Below are 26,976 nucleotides of genomic sequence, written 5' to 3' on the forward strand. Positions count from 1 at the left end.
CCAAACAAACCGAAACCACCTCCAAAGTCTTCTTGCCGATTGTCCTTTAGAGCATCTGACAGCACTTTTGAATACAAGGCTGTTCTCGGAGCTGCAGGTGTGGACAACAATGGCTTAAAATGAAAATTACTGTTTCAGAGAAAGGGCTAGCAAAATTAGGGATTTGTTTGAGGTATGAGACGATCTGTTGCACAGCTGATACGTAAAATAAAACCATCAAACGTCTTGTCATAATCAAATATTCCCTAAATGCGGACTAGCAACATTGCTTTTGAAAGATGTCGTACCATATAAATGCCTTTAACGCCTGGTAGAAAATTTTTATGAACATGTTGACAAATGAAATAACTCGGGTTATTTGATTAGTGTCCATGTAATCTGAATATCGGTTTGTACTGGGAAAAGAAACGTCAAGTCTTTAATGCTTTTGAAAGGCCGGATTTTAGCTGCAATTAAAGGGTAATCTCATACCAATAAAGAGGATGGATCACTCTCTATGTGTTCTGTGCTACAGAAATTAAAGAGGATGAAGTAAAGAGTTTCTATTTTCTTCAGCTCAGGCAAAAGAACAGTTACAAAGCACCAGGGGGTGGGAGCTGGGGGCAACTCACTGCTGTGGGAAGGTTGGCATTTTTCCCGGGATGCCAGGGGAACCTCCTAACGCCTCTTTGGAAACACTTTCTGCTTTGGGGTGCAGACATATGGAAAGAAACCGAAATGGACAATTTTCACTGCACTTGGTATAGCTCGGACTCAAATTTCTTCAGCCTTTATGCAGACAAGGCGTGGGAAGGGGTAACTGGACGTTGTCACGCGCCCGTGTCACCCCACGGAGCTCGAATCACTGTAAGGCAGTGCGCAGAAGTAACCTGTTTGAGGGCGAGATCCCCATCTTGCGCTCAGCTCAGGGTTGGTTTGATCTTCCTTCGAGCAATACCTGCACAAAGAGCTCGGGCGCCCCATTCACGGGCAGCCCCAGGGCTGGGGGCCCGGCCCGGCTCTCCGCCACCCCTCCCCTGGGCAAGAGCACTGACACCACCACCAGCACCACCCCACCCTCCCCTCCCTCTCCGGTTCTGGACCTGTCCCTCTTGCGCGGTGCTTGTGACAGCTACCGGACGGGCTCAGGCAGATGGGAAAAACTGTTTTGTTGAACATCGGAGGCTGCGGCGCCGGAGGTGGCTCTGCAGGGAGACCCGCACTCCCCACCCAGCCCGGCCCTGCTCGGCTCTGCCCTCGGGGCCAGGCCAGCAGGGAAGGGTCACTAGCATAGAGGCAAGCCCCACACCCTCCGTGGGATTCCTGCTCAGCACTAGCCGTGGCAGTTGCTTCTCCCAGCGGTATCATCGCTTTTCATTGAATCATGGAATCATAAAATACCAGGTCAGAAGGGACCTAAAGGATCAGCTGGTCCAACCTTTCTTGGCAAAAACGCAGTCTAGACAAGATGTCCCAGCGTCCTGTCCAGCTGATTATTGAAAGCTCCAACGCTGGGGAGTCCACCACCTCCCTGAGGAGATTATTCCAATAGCCGATTGTTCTCATTGGGAAAAATTTTCCTCTTCTAACGGGAATCTCTCCGGGAGTAATTTGTGCCATTCACCCCTCGTTAGTCTTTCGCTTATCCCAACGAGAATTAAAGCATGCCCCCTTCTCCGGGGACACACATCCTTTGGAGAAGGCAGACCGGGCAGCCTGGTCCCTTAGCAGAGTAAGATGATTTATCCGTGATCGAAGAAGGGCAACACACGTTATCAGAAAATAGTTCAGCCAAATTTTTCTTTGTAGTGTCGTACTCTGCTTTGGACAGTCCCTTGAGGTCTGCCGCGTCATTTTATGAAACAACCTGATCTTCACGGAGCACCTAGGGAATCTGAAGCTATTAGGACTTCTACTTCGCTCTGAACGGCCGCAGGAGGGGAACGCGGCTGCTCCGGGCGGCGCTAGCGAGGGCGGCCGGGCCCCTGAGGCGACTCCGGGAGCCCCTGCGGGCTCCCAACGTTAGCGGGCACCGTCGAGGCCGAAGCCGGGCGGACGGAGAATTCCTGCTGCCCAGCAGCCGCTTGCTCATTTTTCGTGAATGTCACCAGTGAGGATGTGGGTTTTCTGTATTTCTCCATGATCTAAGTAATCGCTGGGTCTCAGCTGGCCAGTGCACAAAAACCTTTAAAGTGGTCAGCTCAAGCAGTACATTCAGCTTCTAGCTGTGCATAGTTAAAACCGGGAGAGAGGCTGAAAACCGGTGGGCCCTCCAATCTTTTCTTGGTAAGTCCCCAACCGCCGCCGCGGTTGGATGTGTCTGAACTCAGTCCAGCACAGAAACAAGGGAATGAAACCGAGATGCCTTCCCCGCAGTGCCAAACTTTATTTCAGACTTGAGGATTGCAAACTACACTGCACAAAACATGCCGAGTGCTGCTGGAGGGGGCACCGGCTCCGACGGGGAAGAGTGCTGCGGGGCAGAGGCAGGCGCCCCGTGTCCACGCGTGTCATTGTCGGACGTCGAGAGAAAGAGCATCCCACAGCCTCCCAGCGGGGCCGCAGCCCTACCGCCGGACAGGAGGGGATACCCAGCACACACCCTCTCCCGCAGCAGCCCGTCCAGTTCCATCCTGCAGGGCAGTGGATTGAGCCCCGCCCGGGTGGGCCGTGCTCCCCCCAGTACCACTGTGCCTGGAGGTGGAGGTGTCACTTTTTGTTGTTGGCAGGTAGAAACGGCTCCTGGCCAGAGCGTTAGCGCTCGGCTTCCCGGGAGAAGAGGCCCCCAGCGAAGCCGATGGGTGTTGGGGGGCGGCTACTGCCTGGTGGGGCAGCGTGCCAGCGCCCCACGGGGAATGGATTCCCTAGATCTTGACTCGTGTTCAAAAGCCTGCTCCCCCCAAGAAAGAGAAACGTCTAGTCCCAACTCTGTCATGCGAAGTGACTCTGGTCGCATCCCTCCCCGTGGCTCTTTTCATTAATTAGGGCCTGCAGAGGCTGTGGGGGAGAGGGAAGCGGCTGGAAGCCACTAATTATTCAAACTTTGGAGACAGCATCCAGATGAGCTGGGTCAGCTCTTCAAGGCAGTGCATTGTATCCTGCGTGTATCAGGCGGGGAATGATAATGCTACTGTGCAAAGCCTCCATTAAGAGATTCCTTTTCATCATCACTCACTGCCTACAGAGTAGTGCAGACTACAGCGTTAAGGGCTTTTTTTCTTGCCACGGAAGAAAAACAATTTTCCGTGGCGTGAGAGGGTCGTGAAAACCTGCCCTTGCCCCCGCCCCCAGCCAATGACCTTTTTAATTACACTTATCTCCTGCAACTAAATTTTTCGCAAGATCCCCCTCGCGTCGGCCCCCACGCCCGATCTGTCACAGCTTTTTGCAATGACGCCCAGCTACAGAAACTTCTTTCCTCCTCCCTGGCTGACGCCTCCCATCCCCTGTCACCCCGGGACCCCCGCTGCTCCCTGAGTCCACGGGTGAGAGGCAGAAAGAGACGTGAGGCCAGCCCCCCCTTCCCGCCTCTGGCTGCCCCCGTGCCCCGGGGGCCGCTGCCGAGCAACGCGCCCTGGCGGGGAGGTGCTGCTCTCCTGCTCTCGCTGCGGCTGCCAAGCGTCCCGCCAGCAACCGAAGGGGAAAAGAGGGAGGACGCCCGCCAGGCGCCCGCGGGCGGTGACGGGACTGGGGCGCAGCGCTCCCTAACTTTGCGTTTGCAGTCGCAGCAGCCTTTCCCCCCTCGGTATCCCGGAACAGGAAAGTCCCTGTTCAGCTTGCCCCCATAAGATCCTGTCTCCCTCCCCTCCACTCCCCTCCCTCTGCCCCTTCCTGCCTCTGGCCCTTGCGAGAGAAGCCGCTTCTCTCCGTGCAGGACGGGTCTGAGCCGCCGAGGTGGCGGAGGTATGGGGACGGGGCTCTGGGGATCGTCTGGCTGGCTCGGTCTCCAGCCCTGAGCCAGCAGTCCGCTACCCGGAGGGCACGGCTGCCGTGAGCCCCCAGGGCTGAGCTGAGATCCTGAAGTTAGAGGTTTCTTTGTTTGTTTTGTTTCTTTTAGTTTCTTCCTCTCTGTCCTCGGTGCTTACAAAGAGCCAGTGAGGTTTGCAGAGAGAGAGACTGGGGGAGGAGGAAGAATTAAGTAAGGGAAAAAATGGCGAGTTGCAGGAACAGCGTGGAGAAAGCAGCATTTTTGTGCTGCTTCTTGCTGGTAATGGGGATCCTAACCTCCTGCGCCCGGCCGGAGGAGGAGGAAGAGCAAGAAGAGCAGCGCTCCTGTCACGGTGCTTTTGATCTCTACTTCATCCTGGATAAGTAAGTGACAGTCGCATTTAAAAACGTTTATTTACCCTTCAGTGCCTCCTTGCAACAGCGAGGATGGTCTTTCCTCCGTCTCCCCGAGTGCCTTCCCCCACCTCTCCTGGTGCCAGACGTGATGTGTAGGGCAGGGTTCTTATTTTTGCTCCCCCAAATTTGCATGTTTTTCAAGCAGAGCGTTTAGGAGAGCACTGTGCTTTGTCCTAGGGTAGTTGCACATATAGACCCAGGAAACCGGGCCACCTTCAGGTTGTAGGTGTGGTGCATGAGCTGTGAGCGTTAGGTTTGAGGGGATGTTGGTTAGTGGCCCCAGCACTCCTGGAGTTTGTTGCCAAGACTCAAGCTAAATGCCGAGTTGTTGCCTGTTGGGCAGTGCAGGTCTGTGCAGACCTACCTAAAGTTAAGGCTGGACTGCCTCTATGTGGTGGTTGCTTTTTTACAGACTCACGATAAGGTTTTATAAAGCTTGTTTCTGCGCAGCTTCTTTGGAATTGTCTAAACCTGTGTTTGGGTTACATCTATTAAAATAGGTTGGCAAATACTTTAGTACTGTGTTAGCCCAATTTAGGCATGGCCAGAGGGTATGGTTAGGCTCACGTTCATAGGCATGTTATAGCAAGTTGTAGCAAAGTGAGGTAAACTGGTTCGCCCACAGGTGTTCTTTGGAAGGCACACATTTCTGTTATTCCTGGTGCATTGCTCTGCCTTGACAGCCAAGGGTAAAACTCAAGGAGTGTGATGACTGAGTTATCTAATACATCCTGGGTTATGTATAATATGTGGTATTACGAAAGACTGAAGCCTTTTCTTTGCGATTCCTGCCCGCAAGCCAGGTGTGAAGTCTGCTTTGTGCTGTTTCCCGGTTGGGAGAACTGTTCAGTCCATTGGGCCCTTTGCACAGCTCGCACAAGGCAAAAAAAGCACCATCGCTGTGGAGTCAGTATATTCCCATATTCAGAAAGAAGGGAAAAAAGTATCATTAAGTAGTGGTTCTGTTCTTAGAGCAAAGGCATCTGAAGACCAAAGGCGTTCTGCCTTTCTAAAAGGCACTAACACACCATGAGGTCATTGTTTTGTTTTCTTTCACTAAGAACATGTTCCTGAAGTAACCTTCATGTCTAGAAAGAGCTCTGTGGGGGGTTAGTGTTCTTAACTGAATTCTTGCCAGGCTTTTCCGAAGTGACTCGTACTGTTGTTATGCTCACTTCCCATATTGAATTCGCTGCAACAATAAATGTTGGTGATTGCGATGTGATTCTCTCTGTGACATGATTCTACAGTGCAGTTTCCTTGTTTATATTGGCATTGTGTACCTCTGGCAATCGCCGCACTGTGATCAGAAAGCACTTTACTTGAGTGATGGCTGTTATCACTCATTTTGTATTTGGGGAAATCAAGGCAGAGAAGAGAGTAATTTGCTCAGTAACTGATATGTCAAGTAATAGGAAATTGATTGTATAAGCAAGTGCATTTTCAGTACTTTGGATGTGAAATGGTGTGTTTTCTTTTAGTAGGCTATAGGTCTTGTATATTGGCTTCGGTGCTGTCCACTCTGTACAGTGGTCCATTGGAGACTCGACCTGAATGTGGTTGAAGGAAAAGTCATGCACTTCAGTTCCAGTGTGAAAATTCTCTTTGGCTTCAGTTGCAAACTGAATCTGAAGTTATATCAAACAGTTCCACTTTGTTAAAAAGTGGTAGTAGAAGTTCCTCAGGCACCTGAGTGGTTTTAGAATCCATCCCTGCTCCTATCAAGTCTGTGGCAACATGGTGGCAAAGCTGCTTTTGGCCTCAGTGAGATCACATTACTATCTATATGGGTACTATTAGAATGCCAGACCTTAGAAGCTGTAAGTCCCATGATAGCCGAGAGTGTATTTAGTCCCAGCTGTATTCTGTGACATCTGGCATAGCACTGGGAGCTTTATAGAGGCAGGGAGGATTGACTGAGTGGATAGACACTGGATCTTGAAGCAGAATCCAGTTCCTTCATCAGGAAGGAACCAGGTAATCCATTAGTGTTGAGAAGAGTCAGAATATTCCTGGTAGAGAGAAGGCAGGAAGCTAGTCAGAAGCAGCTGGTCAAATTTGAAAATGCAGTGGACATATTTTATTTTTTTCTTTAGAATTGGTTCTGTGCTGCCACATATATGGGAAGAATACTGGGTCTAATTTCTAGTGGGAGAATCCCCAGAAAAACCAAGCCCTCTACACCACAGAGTATCCCCACATGGGTTGGGTATTGCCTCCCTTCATTGGTGCTTTGCCAGTCAGGAGTTAGATGCATTCAGTTTTAATTAGCTAACAATGGGATTGAAGCACTGGCTCTGTGAAAACTCCAGGCTTTAATCCTGTGACCCTGTGGTGTGCTCTTTAGCTGAATGACAGGCCCTGTCTGAAGTCAGCCTGGGTGTGAACCTAAATGACTTTAAATTTGCTTTGCTTTGCTTCCCCATAGAAAGATGTAATCTTACATCAATAGGAGGCAAATTGGAAGAAGACAGCAAGCCTTTCTCCTTATGCATGTAAGCATTGTGTGTTACTACAATGACTTTACTGGGACATGATTTTTCTTTTTCATTCTGCCAGGCAAAGTCTCTGGGGATTTAATCCTGCAGGCAACAACCATCAGATGGAAAAGATCATCTGCTGGTGAAGTTATTGATATAATATATACGGTGCCAATTAGTGAAAGAAACTCACTGATTTCTTACCATTTTTCTTAGCTTGAAGTTGATTGCAGCCCTTTATGTTAACTCCATAGGATAGGCAAGATCAGAGCAGTGGAACTAAGCCTTGGATGAGCAAGAAGCTGGCATGGTGAAAGGGAGAAGCAGCATGTATGGGAGGGAGATGTGCCACCATCCTCCTTAGGATTGTCTGACTGTGCCAGAGCCACATTAGGACTGCCTGGTCTCTGGGGATGCTTCTCTTGAAGCTAAACTGGACATTAGCTGGCCACAAAGGTGGTTGCCTGTAATCTGCAATCTTGTGGTGTTTGCATGTCATAGTTTGAGTTATGAGGCTTGAGCTTGTTGGGAGATGTAGTGCAAGACTTCAGTGTACCATACTGAAGCAGCAGAAATTTTTCTTTTTTTAGCAGTCATTCCCTCTGCATGAGGTAAGGCAGTATACAGTGCAGCTGGCATACCCACCTCTCCTATGGCATGCGGTAAGATCAAGTCACATATGGTACCTAAGATCTCAAAGATCTTACCTTTAAACAAACATAGCTCTGAAGCCCAGCATAATGAATAGTTCTGTATTTCTCACTTGCTTTGGTTGTTTCATTTGCCTTGGTTACCCAGGTGCATGAAGATATTGTTTCAGTCCCATCCCAAACTGCCCGAGGACAGGTCCTTTTAGGGATTTGAGTGCTTGACTATCAGGTCTTATAGTGACATCCTTGTGCTTGAGTATGTAAATAACTTCCTTTCATGCCTGCCTCGCTGTTGACATCTGGCTGTTGTTTGTAATTATATTGAAATGCACTTGCACAGCAGAAAGGATGACTGACCTCTAGTGTTTTCTAATTATAACAGTGCCTGGTAGCATCATTATGATTGTTTATTAGTGCAACAAATAGAAATCCTTTTAAAGTAAGGACTTACAACTGCCATAAATATCTGCTGCTGGCAATGCTTGACATGACAGATCTGAGCTGCAGAGCTGTCTGTATTTTGTATTTACCCAATATGAAGAAATGTCTTTGATTATTGTTTTCACTTTAGGACAGAATGGAAAATTGGGGGTGGGGGAAGAATGCAAGATAGAGGGAATTATTTTCTCATTTTCCTGCTGGGATGTTTGCTAAGAAATTGTCTTTATTTTGAGGAAAAATGATCTGCACAGCCTTGGGAAAATGTTTTCTTTTTCCACAGCAGACACCATGGCAGCACAAATGTCTTTAGTAAGGCCCTGGCTGATTTTCTTTTAGAGCAGTGATTATAATGTTTTTTTGGGGGGAGATGCTGGCCTAACTATTATTTATCCACTCCTCATCTTCCCCCTGAACTTCTGGATAGTAACTCTTCATGGTATTCCCATCTCTTAGGCCCACAACAATATTGCCTTTCACAGCAGTTTTGCTTTGTCTCCTGTGCTCCTGAGAGAATCCCTGTCAACAGCAACTTTGGTAAAGACATCAGTAAAATATGGCTAGCTTCTCACTTGTAATCCATTTACCAGCTTCCTCTCTTTAAACTTGGTAAGCTTCACTCCAGAGGTGAATGTTACTGGTTGGGAGCTGGTGGGGAAGAGTACAACCTCTAATTATATGGGAAATTAGCTACTGTGTCTCAACTGCTTCCTGGTTTTGAGTTTTGGGTCTGTGTCAGCTTACCCAACTTCCCTTTGAAAAGCCAGTTTTGTGGAAGAGGGAGGGAAACAGGTTGATGCTTCCTAAGTCACTGCAGGTGAGTCAAAAAAGCTACTGGAACAAAAGGCATTTCAGGAGCTGCTATTCTGGGCCAGCTTTTATCGTTTTAAACCAACTATAATGAGTTGTTGATTCACCTTGGGTTTGGTTGTTTTTTTTTTTCTTTTTCACAATATGCCGTATTTAAAGCAAAGAAGGAGAGTTTGGTAAACACATTTTGTGTCCCTCCCTATCCCTCTTTCCTTGCCAATGATTTGAATGAATTTAGCACTCATGAATTACAAGTACTAGTGAGAGCAAGTATTTTTTGCCTTAGGCTCTCACTCTGCCTCTTTTCCCATACTCATGTAAACCCAGCCCAACAATGTTAGGATGGAGCAGGACCTGTGGGAACTTCTGCAGCTTCTCTCTCTGTACTGTCTTGGTCTGATGCCATTCTTTGTGCTGGTTTTACACAGCACGTGAGGTGGGGAAAAGTGTGGCTAAGAACGTTGTTGTGGTTGGAAATCAGACTGCTGGCAAAGATAGGTGCCTGAACACATATGCTGTCACCTAACTTAATTGCATTTGAAAATCTGTGTTGACTGACTAAAACCACTGCTGAACTCCTTTTTTTTTCCTTTTTCATAAGAATATCTACCTACTGCAGGCAGATTTCAATTCATTGTAAAATATAGGACTTGATGCAAGTCAGCCGTCTATTGAGATTGAGAGGAGTTGCTTTCTGAACAGAAGTATCAGTTTTGTTCCTTAGGTGGCATTGATTCCTATGCATGTATATTTAAAAATGGTCTTCCACTTTTGCTGTCCGACTTTCTTCCCCCCTTTATATGTAACCACATCATCTACCTCTCATATTCCCCAGCTGCCCCTAAGCAATATTCTTTATTGTTTTCAAAACATAATCTTTCTTTGTTGTGGTTATATCTCAGACAGCACTGTGATTTTCTTACAACAGGTATAATTGCTTGGAATGTTCCAAACCAAATTTTTATTCGGCTTCAGACATACCTATGTTATTGGAACCAGGTTTTATTTGTATTTTGTCTGGTATTATTCTGCCAGCTTTGTCTTTTGGCAGGAAAAAATATTCAGGAAAACCAATTCTCTTCCCTTCTGCCCTAAGAAAAAAATTCTTTATAAAACGCAAGGCAAAGTTAATGGGCAGTGGTTATTTGACATAAACCATGTACAGTTAACGGGAAGAAAAAACCATGGCAGCTTGTCATTTGCCGTCTATTTATGCATGTAACTAAATCTGATTTATTTGGGTCTTGAGCCAAGGAAGTAAACCGTAAGATTCCCAGTGACCCAGGATTTTTGTTTGTGTGCACTCAGTGACTGAGAATTTCATTACTTTTGTCTGATCTTGCAGGCCAAACGCTGGTGTGAGTTTGTATAAGGCATTGTAGGACGGAACCTTTTCATTTCAAATGCGACTCAGAATTGACTCCTAGGAGTTTTTCAGGGCTCACGAGTTGTATTTCCCTGCTCCTGGCTATCATTTGCACTTTTGTCAAGAGTGTTGCAGAGTGATTAGGATTGAGCATTGCTCACTTTGTGCTGAAGAGAACAGGGATGCTGAGAATGGGTCTTCCAGCCTCGATGCTCCTCAGAGCAGCTCTGGAGCCTTAAAGGGAGATCTGAAGTGGATACATGCAGCAGCCTAATCATGGCTTCTGAATTTCACTTCGTGCTCTTTTGTTGGCTGGGGATGTAGTAAGAGCTATAGCAGCGGGTGGACATGACTTTCGGATTAGATGGATTACATAGGAGCAAAGAGCAGTGTTTGAGGTGTGATTTAGAGAAGTCTGTAATGTTTCTGCAGATTTTGTTGATAATTTTACTAGAGAAAAGCCATGTATAAAATTAATGGTTTTGTTTGTGAGACCCTTTGTATTCAAATACTTTGAGTCCTGTGCTCAGGGTGCTGGCCTAGGACTAAAATCCATTTACCAGTTACTCCTTTGCATCTTCCCCTCCCCATTCCAGCCTTTGTCTTGTCAATTAGTGTTACAAGTACTCTGAAGGAAGCACTGTCTCAGAATAGCTGTCTCCACCAGTGTTTCTAATTGCCTCTGGAGCACATAATATAAACTAGTCTGTCCTTGCCTAGATGAATCACCCAGTCCCTTATATGCTTGCAAGAAGCATTGTTTGGGAGAGGAGGACTGTTGTCACTTTGAATGCTGTGCTGGTTCAGAAGGGAGCAGAGGGGTGGATGAACAAGCGCGTGTGCATGTCTGAAACCACAACAAAGTAGGTGCCTCAGGGTTTGCTTTTATTGCAGAGCTGTTACTGGCCATGTGCAAGAATTCTGTTGTCTACAGCATGGTTGTGACCATAAAGAGTACTCCAAATAACAACAACAACAAAGCGCCACATTTCTGAGCAATGGGCTTTATACAGGATCACCATTAGCTTTAGGAGATAGAGACTTATAGGGACCTGCAAACTTAATGAGTATTGTCCTCTCCTGACACCATACTCAAACTGAATGTGGCATCATTAATAATGAGTCTGTTTCGTGCTCCGGGATTCCCGGAATTGCTGCCTTCAGCTAATCTGTAACAGAGGCAAATGTTCATGTGCAATGAATAGGACAAGAAGCAGCCCTGTATCTTCATGGAGTTTCTCACTTTCAGCAGGGAGGGAAGGCTGTGGGTCCTGCCGCCTCTCCTCTGTATACATGAAATAATAAAATATATTCACTGTTTAGGTAACACTGGGGTTTTAACTTTCACTGCTAAGGTGCAGGACTGATGTATGTTGCACTACATAGGCTCCTGATGGTGAGTTAAGCTGTAACTGTGAATCACAGGTGCCCTAGGACAGACACCTTACAACTGACCTTCCTATCTTTTGCCTGCTGAAGTAACTGGGCTGAGAGTAGCACCCCATTTGCCAGCATTTTGCTGTTTAATTTCGCAGAGCTCCAGCTTCCACTGCCTCTGGGAGCCTGTAAGTGGAGTTTTCCAACCCATCTCACGTTTTGTTGTCTTCACAAGCAGCAGTGAAGTACCTCAGATTGGGGTAGGCATGACTTTAACATGCTTTTTTTTAATACTGACACAGAGTAAAAGTGCTAAACTAGAAGGAGTCGCTCCAAAGTAAGCAGGAGCAGAATGAAGCCTTGCAATCACATCACTTCCTTCCACCCCCAGAAATACTCACGGACCTCCTCTTTTCCCCTCCCTTCAAGCAGTAGCAATAAGAAATTCAGGAAAACAGCAGCAGCTGCTCCTCCGAGCAAGTCCCAGTGAGGCCAGGAGGACATTCTTTCCTGTGTTGTGGTTTGCTGACTCTCCTCTTTGTCTTGTGTGTAATGGGAACAGAGCTCATGGAGTGGGGAGCACCCTCACAACAAATGGCTTCTGTGGGTTTTTCACTTTGCTTGGGCTTAAGTCTAATCCCAGTTGTGCCGGTATGAACTTGGGGAAATTCTGCTATTTCTCTGGACCTGTTCCAGGCTCACCCCAGCAGAAACAGGGCCTGAAATACTTTCGGCGGCTCTCCAGCTACCCACAGCAGCTGTTTATTGCTTTGCATTTTCCTTTGCCATGAGAATTATGTAACCTCTGAGGGCTGGAGCCTCATCATCCAGCTTGCCTCTGAAAGGCACCCTCACTGCTCATAAGCAGTGAGGTCACCATCCACAGAGGTCTTTGGCATGTGGGGCCCAGTACTTTGCAGAGAGCATGGGGCTCACTGGGCATCTTCAGTGGGGAGTGTGCAAGGAGGAAGCCTGGTGATCAGCTGAGTGACAGTGGCTGTTTTGAATGATGTGAGGAGTTGAACCAGGTAGCTGATGACTGAAAGCAGGAAATCTCAAAGGTGTGAGCCAACAAGATAGGTCTGTCTGTAGCGTAGCCTTTCTTTGCTGACAGCTTGGTGGATCCACTGGTACAAATCTCCACAGCAGGATACATAGGGTTCCCTGGCTGCATCACTTCCCTATGGCTTCTCCTAATTACTGGTGAGGGAGGATGACCGTGTGCTTTTTCTGCACAGCACTGACCTTTTCCATGCTTCCTTTATTCTTTTCTCTTTATTCAGAAGTTTTCACAGCTCCTCTGAAATCTTACAGGAATATATAATTTGATGGCCAAACAGGCCAAGCAAGGAATCTGTTTGTGGTCATTTACTGATGACACTTTGGGACAACACATCTACTCTGAGGCCCCTGTTAGCATGGGTACACTGATTAACATGAGTTACTGAAAGGTTCTAAGGGAAACAACAAAAGCAACAAAACTACTGTAAAAGCCATGCTGTGTGGATGACCAACAATAACCTGTAGGGCAGAAAATCACTGAAAGACCCTGTGCTTTCTCTGGGCTTGGTAACTGTGGAGTTAAAAACGAGTATGGCTTTCAAGCATTGGCTATATTCAGATAGGAGCTCAGAGTGTGCTTGGAGCCTCCCACTTGTCATGGGAAACCAAGGCAAGAAACCTCCTAGCCTGATGCAGCCAAGAAGGGCAGCAGGTTAGTTTATGCTGCCAGCAGAAGTGATTCTGAAGTGTGAAAGATAAGATCCCAAAAGCAATGAAATGCATCAGTATCTTCAATAGCATTGGGCAGCTCTGGTTTGTCCGTCTTTGACAGCATCTGGCAACATAGTATATAGTTTAGCAAACGTTTTATTGTTGTAATTCTTTGTTTAATCTGCCATTAAAACTGGTGGTGGTGGTGTATGGTCATGCCTCAGGGCAGCAGATGAAACTATCAGGACAAACCCCAGCAGCCTCTGAAACATATATATATATAAATCAGCAAATAAAAATACAAGTGGGGATATATAGAGGTGAGCTTCAGTGGCCGGGTGGGGAAATCAGGTTTTTCTATAACCTAGGCTACCCCTACTGGTGTTCATGAGAGGTTTGACATGATGGGCATTGGTGGCATTTGGGCATCATTTGCAGTGGGACATGACATACATGGGCTTGGAGGAGTGTGGTGTGGAAGTGATTAAGCGCTGACCACTTCACTGGTACTCTTTATATGGGATTTTGAAACGGGAATGTTTTCTTGCTAGCGTTTCTGTCTGGTTTTGACACTTCCCAGTTGATAGATTGGAATACTTTGGCACTTCCCAGCTGGTAAGCACCATGTGGGTTCATATTAAGAGTATCAGTCTTAAGATTGAGAGTGAAATGACCACTTTCACTGTGGAGTAGAATCTCTCCTAGAGGACAAGGAGACCCACTGCCATGCTGAAATACCTCTGCTCAGCAGGGTTGTAACCTGATAATGTGGAGGCAGACACTCTGAGAGCACTGTACACTCCCCAGACCCCCATAGCTTTTCAGAAGTGGGCATCTACAGGTTGATTGCAGCCAATTATTAGTCTCACTGGCTGTACCATTTCCATGAAGGGGTGTTTCATTATAGTCAGAGTGTATGGAAGTGCACAGTATTAAGGTTATCTGTATATTTTTACTTTAAAAGTCTTCATGTTTTTCCACCATAAGTGGTTTATGATTTTCTGGAATTTCCAGTGTTGAGGCTGTTTTAACAAACTGCTCTTTGCCTGAGGGGTAGATTAAGAAAAAAAAGGGGAGGGGGAGGTAGGAGAGGTAATTCTGACTGTCCTAAGAAGGTACTGGAAATGATGGTTTGTGGCTGTTACAAAGAAAACTCATTGCTACTTTCTTTTTTGGATTGCATCAGTGCCTCTGGTGCCAGCAGTAGAAATTTGATCCCTCATCCAAAATAGGTCAGTCTTTTCCAAGTAAAGAACTGCAGCTAATCTGTGAAGTGACTCCATCAGAAATTGCAGGAGTTTGATTTAAGTGGGGTCTAAAACTCAGAATGAAACTGTGGATGTCAACTACAGGGGGGAAAGGATTAAAAAAAAATAATCTGGGAGCTGTAAATGCATCTTGCAGAGATTCAAGAAAATCTCTTTGAGTTCATCATGTTTAGAGAGTTAGACTGGGACGCTGAGAAAAATCCTGGAGAATTATGGGCATTGAACTGCCTCAAATCCCTTTTTGGAAAAGCTGTCTTTAAAGTACATACCTCACATCAGCATGGATTGTTTTTTAATGATAAAAGTGCTAGCAGTGCCAGAAACTTTCATTGGTGCTGTGTATGACTATGTAAACTTGTCATTGCATAGCACATACAGATTGGAGACCACAGAGGGTCCAGACCCTTGGTTTGAGCAGTTCCTTGTGCTTTGTTGCCCTCTCTCAGTGCCTGGCAATTTTTTAATTCTGTGATAACCAGTGCAGTCTGTGAATGAATCACCAGTTCTCCAGAACAGTAGCACACGTGGGCTTCTGTATGCTGACCTGTACCTGACATACAGGGGCAGGAGCGACTGGCATAAAGTCACTTGGGAAGTCCGTAGTAGAACTGAGAATTGTAATACAGGTCATTTTCTCACTTTTTCATATATATTTGCACAGAAAAATATCTAACAAGTTAGAGAAAACCTACTGTTATACAGTAGTTAAATTTCAGAAACTTTTTAATTTTCTGCCTAAGTCCCTGTGATCCTTCTGTATGTGCTGTTGTTTTATTGATCTTTATGCCTAGGCACCTGATAATGTGAGTTTGCCTAGCAAGGAAAGCAAATAAGTCATTCTTTCATAAACACCACGGTGCTAGAGAGGGCTTTTAAAACCATTGACTTCTCATACTTTGTAGCCTATTTAATGGCCTAAACGTGTATGGCCTATATCTACAAAATAGGAACAGCCTGTCATTTACTACAGAGTTGCTGCATGCAAGGGTCTGTTTGAGGTCTGAGTGTGGGGGTCCCTGGGAATGTAAGACTAAGCAGAAAAAAGACAGGGAGTGCCAGTGATTCCATTTTATTTATTGGGAATGGCAGCATGAATGTAAGTTTGTGCATGTAACCAAGCTGCCCAAGTTTTCACAAGAAATCTATAAAGCAGCCAGGGATTGACTGGCCAGAATGTTAGTCCAGCAAATGAGCTACAAGTACTGCCTTTCCCTTCTGAATTACTTCAGAAGCTTTCTCTTCTGAAACAAACAGTAATTCATGGAAGCATTCTCCCACACGTTTTGGGAGAATAGAAGATCAGTCAGGACTTTCTCTGTGGCTGCAAGGGGAGAGCTGTGCTCTAGGAAAGTAAATAATCTGCTTGCAGCTCACAGTCAAATAAAATTAATTAAACTAGAAGAAAATACTTATATGTTATGTTATGTTATAAAAGGAACAAAAGCAGATGGAAGAGTTACTGAATTCTTTTCAAATTGTATGGCAAGCCATTTCAGACCTACTTCTCTTTGAGTCAGTAGGTTTTGCCAGGATGGTTTCTGTTACAGGTTCCAACACAACTGCTGTACAAACCTCAACAGAGCTAGCTGCCTCATCTCCATAGACATCTATGTAATTTGTGTCCTGAATCACCTTTGGAGTAGCCCAGGCTTAAGAATGAGAGTGGAACAAGGAATTTCAATGTGAAATAGATTAATGTAATCAATTATGTTTTGTGTACAGGTCTGGAAGTGTTAGAAATCATTGGACTGAGATATATTCTTTTGTGGAAAGCCTAGCTGAGAAGTTCATAAGGTAAAGTTCTCTTAAGTTGATATTTTAATCTGCTATATACTTAATTTCTTTCATTCACTGCTTCTTAGCAAATGGAAATCTGAAGTGGTCTGTGTTTGATGTGGATCTGGCTTGTTCTGTTTCAGTCCAATGCTGCGGATGTCTTTCATCGTTTTTTCTTCACGAGGTACTACAATCATGAAGCTAACAGAAAATAGGCAAGTATTCCCTACAGCTTTCATCCAGAAATACCCTCCATCCCTCCTCTCAAGCAGCAAGTGGCACCCAAACCAGAATCCAGAGGTCGGTCTTGGTCTCGCTGTGGCACCAACTCAGGCAGCAACTGAAATCCATTCCACCCTTCCAAGCTGGAAGAGGCTTAGAAGGACTTTGAGTCTCCCATTACCATTTTTTTTTCAGCCGTGTAAGAGTAAGGCGGCACTGGGCTTGTATGTTCTTTATTGCAGTATTTTGAGGAGAAACTACATTTCCAGTCAAGGAATCATGTACATCCTCACTATCCCTAGGTGTCCAGATAAGGGCAGTTTTTGCATCAGCTATCTCATACCCTGAGCTGATGAGCAAAAGGACTGTATGGAAGTCCCACAGTGCTTTTCAGAGTGACCCAAAGTCCTGAACTTCATGTCAGCAGCTAGTTGTACCCAGCCCCACCCCCCCCCAAAAAAAAAAAACCAAACCCCCCCACCTCCCCTGCCCTCAGACCCCACCCCCCCCAAACAAAAAACAAAAACAAAAAAAAACCAAAAAGAACCCAAAACCTCAAAAGCAAAAAAACCACCAACCAAACAGACAAAACCAACCCAAATAATTTTGGGTTTAATTTGCCTCATGTACCCAAATCCCAGTTATGGAGGTGTTTCTAAGAAATTTCTTTCAGCTTAAAGCCCTTGCTTTTGCTGCTGCTTCTGTCTGTGTGAGAAGGTCCCAGCAGTACAGTGCACCTGTAAAAAAAGGCGGCTCTGAAGCAGTCTTGAAACAACAGCTGTCCTCCATTTTGTACTCCAGGGCCTCACCCAAAGCCAGAAACCCCACAGGGGTCTTGTGTTTCTGCTGGCTCCACTGAATTTTGGCTTAGGTCTCCATCATGTACCTTGGTGGTGGAGCCCAAACTTGCTTACTTCTCCCAGGTGGATTTATTCTTTTCAAGGTGAAAAGTAGGCAGGAGCCCTGTGGCAATATGTTGAACATATTAGAATGTTCCCTCTCCTGAACTCCTGTTCTCTGTATGGATCACCATGTGTGCTTTTTCAGCTCATTCTATACTTTGAAAGGATAAAAATGTGCTTTTTGCCCTAAGGACAAATCCTGAATTTCCAGCTTCTAATTTTACCTTCATCCCACATAGACTCCTGTTTCCTCTGTAGCTGGGGTTGTACCACCTAAAATACCCAGTTGTAAAATGGGGCTCTCACTGTCCTTTAAAAAATGATGCGCCATGGCATCTGGGGATGATGTTGGACTGCCTCCATCTTGTCTGTTGAATATTTGTGCCTTGTTTGCTTTATTTGTGTTCCATTAATATAATGAAAACTTTGCTGAGGGTCAAGGTCTTTTAGTGGTCAGTGGTTGATTAAATTATTAATTTCACTGAGCGATCCTTTCGTTAACAGGTATTTGTGGAGTAAGAAGCTGTGCAAGAAGGTGTCGTAGGATCAAATTCCCTCTCTTATTAGGCAGCAGCTGCCCCAGGAGGGTTGATCAGTCCCTGGTCTAGGATAGGAAATACACATCATTCCCATCCTGTTCTCTTATCTTTTGGCCTCTGTCTTTATAATGGAAAAGTCCTAATTCCAGCTGTCCTGGTGATTGATTGAATACAGGGGTTATATTTGTCCCATTTTCATGACAGGGTCATAAGCTTTTAAATTCTCATTCCGTCTGCAGTTTGTCAGAGTTTAATATCTGGTATTTGCTTTAATTCAATCTTATCCTGACTGACAGTGTACCAGAATGAGGGATGGAATTGCACCCTTAAAATGTATTAACCCTAACACTGTATCTTATATCCAGTTTTGTGCTCCTATGGGTGTTTGGCTGAAAAATTGTGGGGTTTGAAAAAATAAAATAAAATTGATTTTTAACAGTGTTTTGTTTGGTTTTGTTTTCTATCCAAAGGGAAGCCATAAGACGAGGGCTCAACATTCTTCAGTCTGAAGTGCCTGGAGGAGACACATTCATGCATGAAGGATTTAAAAGGGTACATATCACAGTACCTTCTTCCTTTGATTTATACATATAAACTTTGCTTTGCTTGCTTCCGGTGTACTTAAGAGCTAACAAAGTTCTGCACTTCGTTGCAGGCAAATGAGCAGATTTACCACGAAACCTATGGAGGTATGTGTTGTATTTTGCTCCTGTTAAGTATCTTCATTGAAGAGACAGTGATGATAGTTCATATATGACCTGCAGTAAACCCACTGAAAAGTGTTGGAGAAGGAATTGGTGTTACACAATCACTGCATTCCATTTTGACTACGGCCCTACTTTTAAATGAATGATTCATGGTTTATTAAGACCAGAGGAGACCGGTATGATCACAGATCTGCCCCATTGCAGAATACAGACCAAAGCATTAAAGCTAGAACTGCTTGTCCTGTTCCCAGGGGACAGGAATACCCAGATTTTCCTGCACCCTTTTGTCCTGGTACACTCAGCACTGCCTGCCTTGTGCACCCAAGTCCTTGTTCTCATTGGTATAGGGGTGAATGCAATCAGCTGAGATTTTTGCATCAGCGTGACAGATTCAGGATCAGATTCTGAGTTCCTAAAATGTAAATCTTCCCTAAATTTGAAGAGGGAAATGTGTTTGTGGCTTTTATCTTTGCCAAAAGAAGGCCTAATTAGTTAAACTGAACCCTTCTTGCCTGATTTGTACCATGGTATGAGCTGGTTCTCATTTGTGAGCTGGTGGGCTCTGGAAAATGGAGAAATGGGTCAGTGCCTTTTCATAAAATAGGCTGTGAGTGTAGAGTCTTCATCAGCACCTCTGCATAGCTTCTCAGGCACCTGTGTCAGGAGAGTCCTGAAGAATGCAACTGAAAGCTTTTTTACCTCACCATAATATATAGCTAAGAACTGACCAACTATTCTGTAAGGAAAAAGTAGATGACATCTGGATTTATAAACTAAAATATCAGAGAAGAAACAAGTGTTCAAAAGAAAACAAAATAAGCGTTCAATTTTTTTTCTAGCCCTTTTCAAGCATACTGACCAGGAAAAAAGGAAAAAAAAAAAAAAAAAAAAAAGAGGAATACAGGATTCCAAGCTATCCTCCCCCTAAGTTGCAGGTCATTTTTTTTTTTAAGATTTGTCTGTGTCTGACATGACATGGGAAGGACTGCATGGCATAAGAAACCTGTCAGAACTGATCAGTGTTTAATTTCAGACAGTATGGGGGAAGACACTTGAAATTGTAACAGATTATTTTGAAAAATAAGAAATACTTCTCTGAAAGTAACGTGTGTGTGTGTATTAGTTACTTTGCTTAAGAACCATGGATGCAGAATGGTTGATTGAGCCATAGTTTGCACATTAATTAAGTTTAATTTTGTTAGCATGTTACATTTTTTTTAGGTAGTATTTTATCCTATACTGCATTATGCATATAGCTATCCAAAGTCTATGCAACCTTTTCACTTAAGCTAAGGTGGGATATAAAATCTTTCCACAAGGTGTGAATTTTCTGTAATGAACCTGATCTCAAGGTTTTCACATGCTCAGAAGTCGTACGATTTTTAGTGACAGCTCTTGTTGCTCGAGAAGTGTAGGACTGAACCCCTTACAGAAGCACATTTTGTGCCATATTCAGTTGGGTTGCTCTTTGGAAGTCTGCTGGAGGAGAAGGTAGGATGGCAGCAAAGCTCCTTTTGCACAGGTATCTCTTACCATCATCTCTGGGCAAGGTTTGTGTAGAGTCAAGTTTGCAAAGAGAAAAGGGGAAACCTATCCTCCTGTGCAAATCCATTTTGCCACTTTTCCACACAAAAGATCTAGATGTAATCTTGGTAGATGCATTTATTTGTCAAAAAAAAAAGGAATGCCTCACTTCAAACTTTCATTTCATTGTTGAATCTTTGTGTCATACATACAATGGTAATCTGATAACTATCTTTCATGTAGGAGTTCGGACCGCTAGTGTGATTATTGCTCTGACGGATGGAGAATTGCAAGATGTTCAGTTTTATTATGCAGAACAAGAAGTAAGTCACCTTCACATTCACCCAAACCGCTTATGTCAAACCTGTAGGCATTAGCTGCGGGCTCCACTGATTACATGGCTTTGCGCTTGATGGCAATTTTGTATTTTTTTTTTTTAGGCCAACCGAGCCAGAAGCTTTGGCGCTATAGTTTATTGTGTTGGAGTGAAAGATTTCAATGAAACGCAGGTAACTTTGCTTGCTTTCTTCTAGTTTTGTTTTTCTGTGACATTACTGCACAAGTAACAGCATCGGGGAAGGCATTTATTTAATTACTTGAGGCGTAAATCATTTCGTGTCAGTATGATGTCTTTTAGCAAGTATGAAAGGGCTCAGTTTTGTTCACTGTGATTTTGTTTTCCTCATGATTTATGATTGTCTTTCTTTGCAGCTGTCAACAATTGCTGACAGCATCAATCATGTTTTTCCAGTTACGGGAGGCTTTTATGCCCTAAGAGGCACCATTGATTCAGTAAGTCGGGTATTCTGAAACCCAGAAAAGAACACCCTTTCCTGTATTAATAAAGAATAGATAATAAAAATGATTACAAAAAATGCTGTTATCTACATTTTTTAGATTCTCAAGAAATCTTGCATTGAGATCCTAGCAGCTGAACCATCGAGTGTTTGTGCAGGAGGTAAGTTTCCACAAGAGCAGTGCGATAAGGCAAATGATCGACACTGATGAAATGTCAGTAACTGCCTAATGTGGTATCAGAGCTGAAGCCTGGGGATGTGTTAGAGGATCCCCTCAGGCCATGGCTAAAGAAAGCCTTGCGTGTTCCTTCTCAGCCTGAGAAAAAAATAGTGCCAATAAACATCTAGCTGCTGTGCCTGAAAACCTGCTCGGAGAGTTGATTGAGGTAGCACCTTGGTAACTGGGGATACCACTTTTAAAACATCCAAGAGCAAGAGACACCAAAAGTGATGTAAAGCCAGTCTGTCAGAAGTGGTTTAGGGTCTAAAGATGGCATCTCAAAAATTTCTGGAAAGGCTGCATTCCTGGGTCTGCTAAGGCTTGTCAGCAGTTAGAACGTGCACAGAAATTTCAGCTTTATTGAACCAAATATAATGAACTGCATAGGCCAGGGTACCTGGTGTGTTTTCCAAACTGCTGATGTTTTACTTACAATAAAAGAACGGTTAGTGTGTGTGGTAAACATGAAGAATCCCCAGAGGAGCTGCTGATAATTTCATGCTTTTCATGTGTAGTATATTTAGCTTGGATTTGTTCTGGTTTGTGTTAGCAATTAACTTGCTGTGTGTTTGTCTACTGAAGAGGCTATTACAGCAGAGTAAGAGTGACACCGTAAGTTTGCTGGAAGGTACAGTTTACAGCATGGTTATTTAGATTTGATGTTACTGTCTTGTGTTCATTTTCTTCTATGCTGAAAAATGAGCACATTAAAATAGCAATGATGCATGAAAGCTGACCTTGAAAACAAACAAAATTAGGAAAATCAGGAAAAATCTAGTAAATATTACAGAAAAGAGAAATGGTTCATTTTTCATTTCCACATGTCAATCACAGTATAATCTTGCTATGAGTATTTCAATTAAAAATGAAATATCTATGTATCTTCTGAACTTTTTCCTAAGTATATAATTGTGGACTAGATGTTTGTGTTAAAAATCCTGTCAGTAGAAAAAGTGTGAAAAGGAATGATTTTATTTTTAAAAATCAGTTTGTGGAGATGATCAGAAACAATTTTAAAGCTTTGACTTTTCAAAGTTGTTTTTTTTTTATTTCATAGTGGTAAATTCTTCCTTTATTTGCTTTCAGTTTATTGTATACCAGACAGGTTTTTTTGTGCAACAGCTTATTGCAAGCTTTCCCATTCAACAGAAATTGCATTTAGCAATGTGAATGTTCCAAAAGGAGAGATTTCAGTAGTAGTCTTGTAACTGTTCAGAAGATGTTAAGAATGTTGGAAAGATGAATTTGAAACCATATTTTCGAATGGAAATTTGAAAATATTTTTCAGAAGCATTTGAGGAAATAAATTTTAAAGAAAATGTTTATAGAATCATAGAATGGTTAGGGTTGGAAAGGATCTTAAGATCATCTAGTTCCAACCCCCCTGCCACGGGCTTCTCAAAACTGGATGTATTTCAGCATAAAGAGTAAAGTTTCTTTTATTTAAAAGGAATGATGAGTTCAGATTTTTGCCAAGCTTTCTAGGTAACTAGCTTATCACAAGCATGATTAAAAATACACAAGTGCACTTCAAAATAGTTTGCCCTTCCTACTGAAATAAAATATTGCTGCATTACTTGCATCTGAAAATGTTTTTTTGTTGTGTTTGTGGCTTTTAAGTAAGACCAATATAAACTGAGGAGAACCAGTTTCCATGTATTGTTCGTGTTTCAGCAAAATACCAGCACTTGTTTCACTTAAATTTTGAGGTTCGTCCTGTTGACAAAACCATCCGGTAAAGGCTGGCACACGGTGAAGTGTGGTGCTGAATCACCAGAGTATGAAGTTGTGGATCTTGCATGCTTGAAGGTTTACCTATAGTAGTAGGAGGCTTGAAAATAGGAGGAATCCGAAAGTGCAGCTCCAAATGATACATGCTCTTGTGTTAAATGGTCTTTAGCATGAAGAATCAGGCTTCTAATGGCTTTTATTATGAGTCAAGTCTTGCAAGCTGAAATTAACTCCTGGGAAAGGTTTTACAGTACGAGGCTGGAAATATTTATGCTTGTACTTGACTTTATTATCCTTTATTATCCCACTAACTTCAACATGGCCAGAGGTTCATCTTTATAGCTGTGTGCACCACTCTCTGCTGGAAGGAATCTCCTGGGATTGAACAACTTTTTTCATGGTAATGTGAATCCAGATCCTGAATCCAGTTCACTGGACGGTCAGATACACTTCTACTCCATGTAATGTGGGTTTTTTTAATTTTTTTTAAAATGTACTTTAGTTGGGTTTCAACGCAAAAAATACTGAAGCCTATGAATTCATCTCAGAATTGTAATGCATTTTTTAAATTTAGGTAGTTACTAATATTGTTTACTGATAAATATATAGGTACTATTGAATAACAAATATAAATAATATATATAAGAATAATAAAAAAATATAAATATATATGCACCTGCTTTTAGAACTAGCTGAAAACAAGAACATAAGATTTTGTAGAACATAAGATTTCCTAGAAATGCAAGATTGCTTCCCCTTTTTCTAAGTTTTTTTTTTTAGTATGTAATTGAAATTTGCTTTCCAAAATTTTGGTCGAAAACCAGTAGACCTTCTGAAAAAGTACAATATATTATTGCATTCTCCAGCAAAGAAAGTTTACATCCTTGAAATGTGGCTCTGTCTGTGCTTTTTGTATAAGACTTACCTGAGTGAGGTGGTGATAATCAGTTTGGCTTTTTTTAGCATTGTTACTAATTTTTAGAATCTGGTATGAGATCACGAGGGCTTTCTGTTGTTCAATGGAAGCCAGTCACAATAGATCTGACCCACTCCTTGTAACTGTTCTTGCAACTCATAATTACTACTGTGTTGGTGATTACTGGTGATCTCCGCTTCATTTTTGACTTGCCAGAGGTTTAGCAAAATGCCGATGGAACAATTTCCATGTGGCAACAATTCCAGTTGGGACTCTGGCTCTCTGTGACGAAGCTATCTGGCAAGTCTACTTACAAATTGATCTCACTGAGTTGACAGCTATCTGATGCTTAATGCTTTTTGACCCTGCACATTCATTGTCCCCAGTGTGGAGCAATGTAGTTGGGTCTTTCCTCTACTCTTTCATTTAAAGTGACCGACATGCATCCTGTAAACAGGCTATCAGTGCAGAATTGGAGGTGCCTCATATCCTGTTTGACAGCATCATTGCTTTGATTATGCTTACGGTACACAGATGGGATTGAAAGGATTTGTTGGATGTGGCATCCTACTGGCCACATCAACTACCAGGTGTGGATGCAAGCCGTCAGCTACTCATCAGAGTCACAGAAACGAAGCCGACAGCGCAGCCAGCGCACACCAGCTTCAACCTACCATCTCGCTGCCAGCGCTGCCCGGTTATTTCAGTGCTGACCTTTTTCCCTTCGCTGTCTTGTCAAAAGCTACAATCTACGATCTGACAGTAACTAAGGAAGAAAAGGACGCAGCCAGAGCCAGGATGCAAAATTAAATGGAATTAGCCATTTCAACAGACCATCATCCAGAACACGTTAATGCTCTGGAGCATCCAAAGGGGCAGACAACCAAATCCAGTACCAGCTGTTTATATTTCCATGCAAGTCTGGTATTGAAACTATATTGTCAGCTTGTGTTGGTGGATAAGCTGCTGTTCACAACTCACTGTGCAGAGTGGCAGTGACTGTGAAAAGAAGGGCAGGAAAGGTAAATTGTCTTGTCAAGACTAAACTTCTAGATGTAGCTTTTACCTTTGATGTTTTGAGTTGAAAGTCTCTTACTTGCTGCATCTTTTTAAAGGCACTGAAATAGCTATCAGTTGAACCTTTGTGGCTGCTGCTACATTTTAAGGCAATTAGATGGGGATGTGTAGAATCTATGTGCAATTTTCTTTCAGCAAGCTGCTTTTATAATATAAAATTGGGGGGGGGGGGGGAAGCTGAATCTACCCTACAGTCCTTTTTTTTTTGTTTCATTTTGTTGGGGTTTTTTTTGTTTCTTTTTGTTGGTTTTTTTTTTTGTTTAAAGTGCCCTCCACCCCCAGTGGGAACCAGGAGGTATAATCCCTCCCTTAAAGAAGAGGCCAAGTTCTGATGTTGACTCTTGATGTACTCAATGAGTCTCATATTTGATGATCTTTCTTCAGCAAAGTGCCAAAGCATGTGTTCCACTTTACTATGCACTCCAGTAAACATTTTTTTTCCCCCTCTCAAAATATCTTCTCTGATTCCCATGTTTCCTGCAGCCTATGTCAGTTCAGAGCACTGCTCTAAGGGAAAGTTACCATGAAGAAAACCAGAGTGTGGGTTTTGAGTGCTTGATCTTGAGTATGGAGGAGACTGTGGCACAGTGTTGGGCTGTGCACAGTTAAGAAGAAAGAGCAGCAAACAGTTGTGTTGTGCTGTTGTTAGAGCTCCAAGCAGAATTGTTTCCTTTATAGTTACTAAGAAATAATTTTAAAAGCTTGCTGTGAAGAAGCTGAGGAAACAAACTCAGGTTTCTTAATACCTTCTCCCTCAAATTCATTTCCCCGTCTAACTGCTGGGTACAATGACTCCAGGTGCTTTCATGATGGATGTAAACTCAGCTAGTGCTATCACTACTTGTCTCCATCCCTTCCCTTCTCCTGCACACTTCTTTTCCCAGCAGATGCTCAGCCAGGCAGATTACCTTACTGATCTCTCTGGCAACAAACAGAGGGTTATTTTTCAGGTGCGTGAGCAAGCTCAGTGCACTGCAACATGATCAGTGGTGCCAACAGTGGAAGGCATGTGCAGTTGCAACCTTATTTCTGACAGCAGAATTATTTCCTAGACTGGCTTTACTCAAATGTGAAACTGCTTTATCAGTAAAAAGACTATTGAAAGGTTTGCTGGAAAAAATGATAATGCTTCTTCTGCTTGAATGAAAAAATCACAGATGCTTATTGTGATAATGAAAAAAAAATCACAGGAACCCTCCCTATCAGGACTGAAGGAACAGAAGTTGTGAGAGTAGCTGAAGAGTAGGTTGCTTGCAGCACTTGCTCTGGCCAGCAGAGAGTGTGTCTGATTGTGGCAGGTCTCTTGTGCTGCTGTGGCAGGGATGTGGAGGATGAGCACAAAGAAGATGGCAGTGCCTGAATCCTTAGTTGTTCCCATGCACCAGATGCTAGTGGAGCTGTGCACAGGCACAGCTCTTGTAGGGGCAGAAGGATTGTGTTTTTCCAGGGCTTGTACCAGACGCAAAGCTTCCTCTCTGATTCACAGAAGGGTTAGAACAGGAATCCTGTTTGTCAGCATGCTCCAGAACAGAGCTGCTGCTGAAAGCTAAGTGCCATCTGCTGTGGGGACAGGGGGAAGGACTGGTGCTTATGGATAGCAAAGGTGTCTGTCCCAAAAGCCATGGAGCAACCATGAGATGACATCAGCCAAGTCAGACTTACAGTATTACTGTGGCACCCTTAATTAAGGCACCAGGGTCTGTGCTATGCTTATGGGAACAAACTTGAGACAAAGAGAAGACTCTGTGCAGCACTAATGCCACTGTAGCACTCTTGGCCTTTGCTGCTGAATAGAGAGAGTAACAGTGTCAGTATTTGGTTTCAGGCATAGCACAGAGAATAGCCATTGTCATGTTGTACTTCAGATCAGTCTGGATAGAAATGCTGTGTTTGAATTTTTTTCATAACTCTCTGGTATTTTTACTTACAGAATCCTTTCAAGTTGTGGTAAGAGGCAACGGCTTTTATCACGCAAGAAATATCGACCAGGTACTCTGCAGCTTCAAGCTCAATGACAGCCTTACTATCAGTAAGTTTGCAGGCTGGTGGATCCTACTGTCCCCTGTGGCTGTGTCACCTCATGGGACGCAGGCCAGCTGTCATCCATGTTGAGGGGAGTCCTTGCAGTGGCTGTAGGAGG

The 26,976-nt window shown here is 43.7% G+C and overlaps 1 protein-coding gene across 1 annotated transcript in view; it reads left to right on the forward strand.

Moving 5' to 3' along the window:
* The first annotated feature begins 4,029 nt into the window (after window positions 1-4,029).
* ANTXRL (ANTXR like) overlaps window positions 4,030-26,976 on the forward strand; it is a 57,286-nt gene continuing 34,339 nt past the window's right edge. Inside the window, exons 1-10 of the mRNA XM_061459270.1 lie at window positions 4,030-4,290; window positions 16,148-16,219; window positions 16,345-16,416; window positions 18,335-18,416; window positions 18,520-18,553; window positions 20,339-20,418; window positions 20,536-20,604; window positions 20,807-20,887; window positions 20,993-21,053; window positions 26,767-26,865. Coding sequence (XP_061315254.1) covers window positions 4,130-4,290; window positions 16,148-16,219; window positions 16,345-16,416; window positions 18,335-18,416; window positions 18,520-18,553; window positions 20,339-20,418; window positions 20,536-20,604; window positions 20,807-20,887; window positions 20,993-21,053; window positions 26,767-26,865 — 811 coding nt within the window. The 5' untranslated portion in view covers window positions 4,030-4,129. The remainder of the gene's footprint in view (window positions 4,291-16,147; window positions 16,220-16,344; window positions 16,417-18,334; window positions 18,417-18,519; window positions 18,554-20,338; window positions 20,419-20,535; window positions 20,605-20,806; window positions 20,888-20,992; window positions 21,054-26,766; window positions 26,866-26,976) is intronic.

The sequence above is a fragment of the Pezoporus flaviventris genome, unplaced genomic scaffold (assembly GCF_033815535.1).
Source record: "Pezoporus flaviventris isolate CSIRO_AGI_PZ_B2104156 unplaced genomic scaffold, CSIRO_AGI_Pfla_v1 ptg000029l, whole genome shotgun sequence".
Taxonomy (NCBI): domain Eukaryota; kingdom Metazoa; phylum Chordata; class Aves; order Psittaciformes; family Psittacidae; genus Pezoporus; species Pezoporus flaviventris.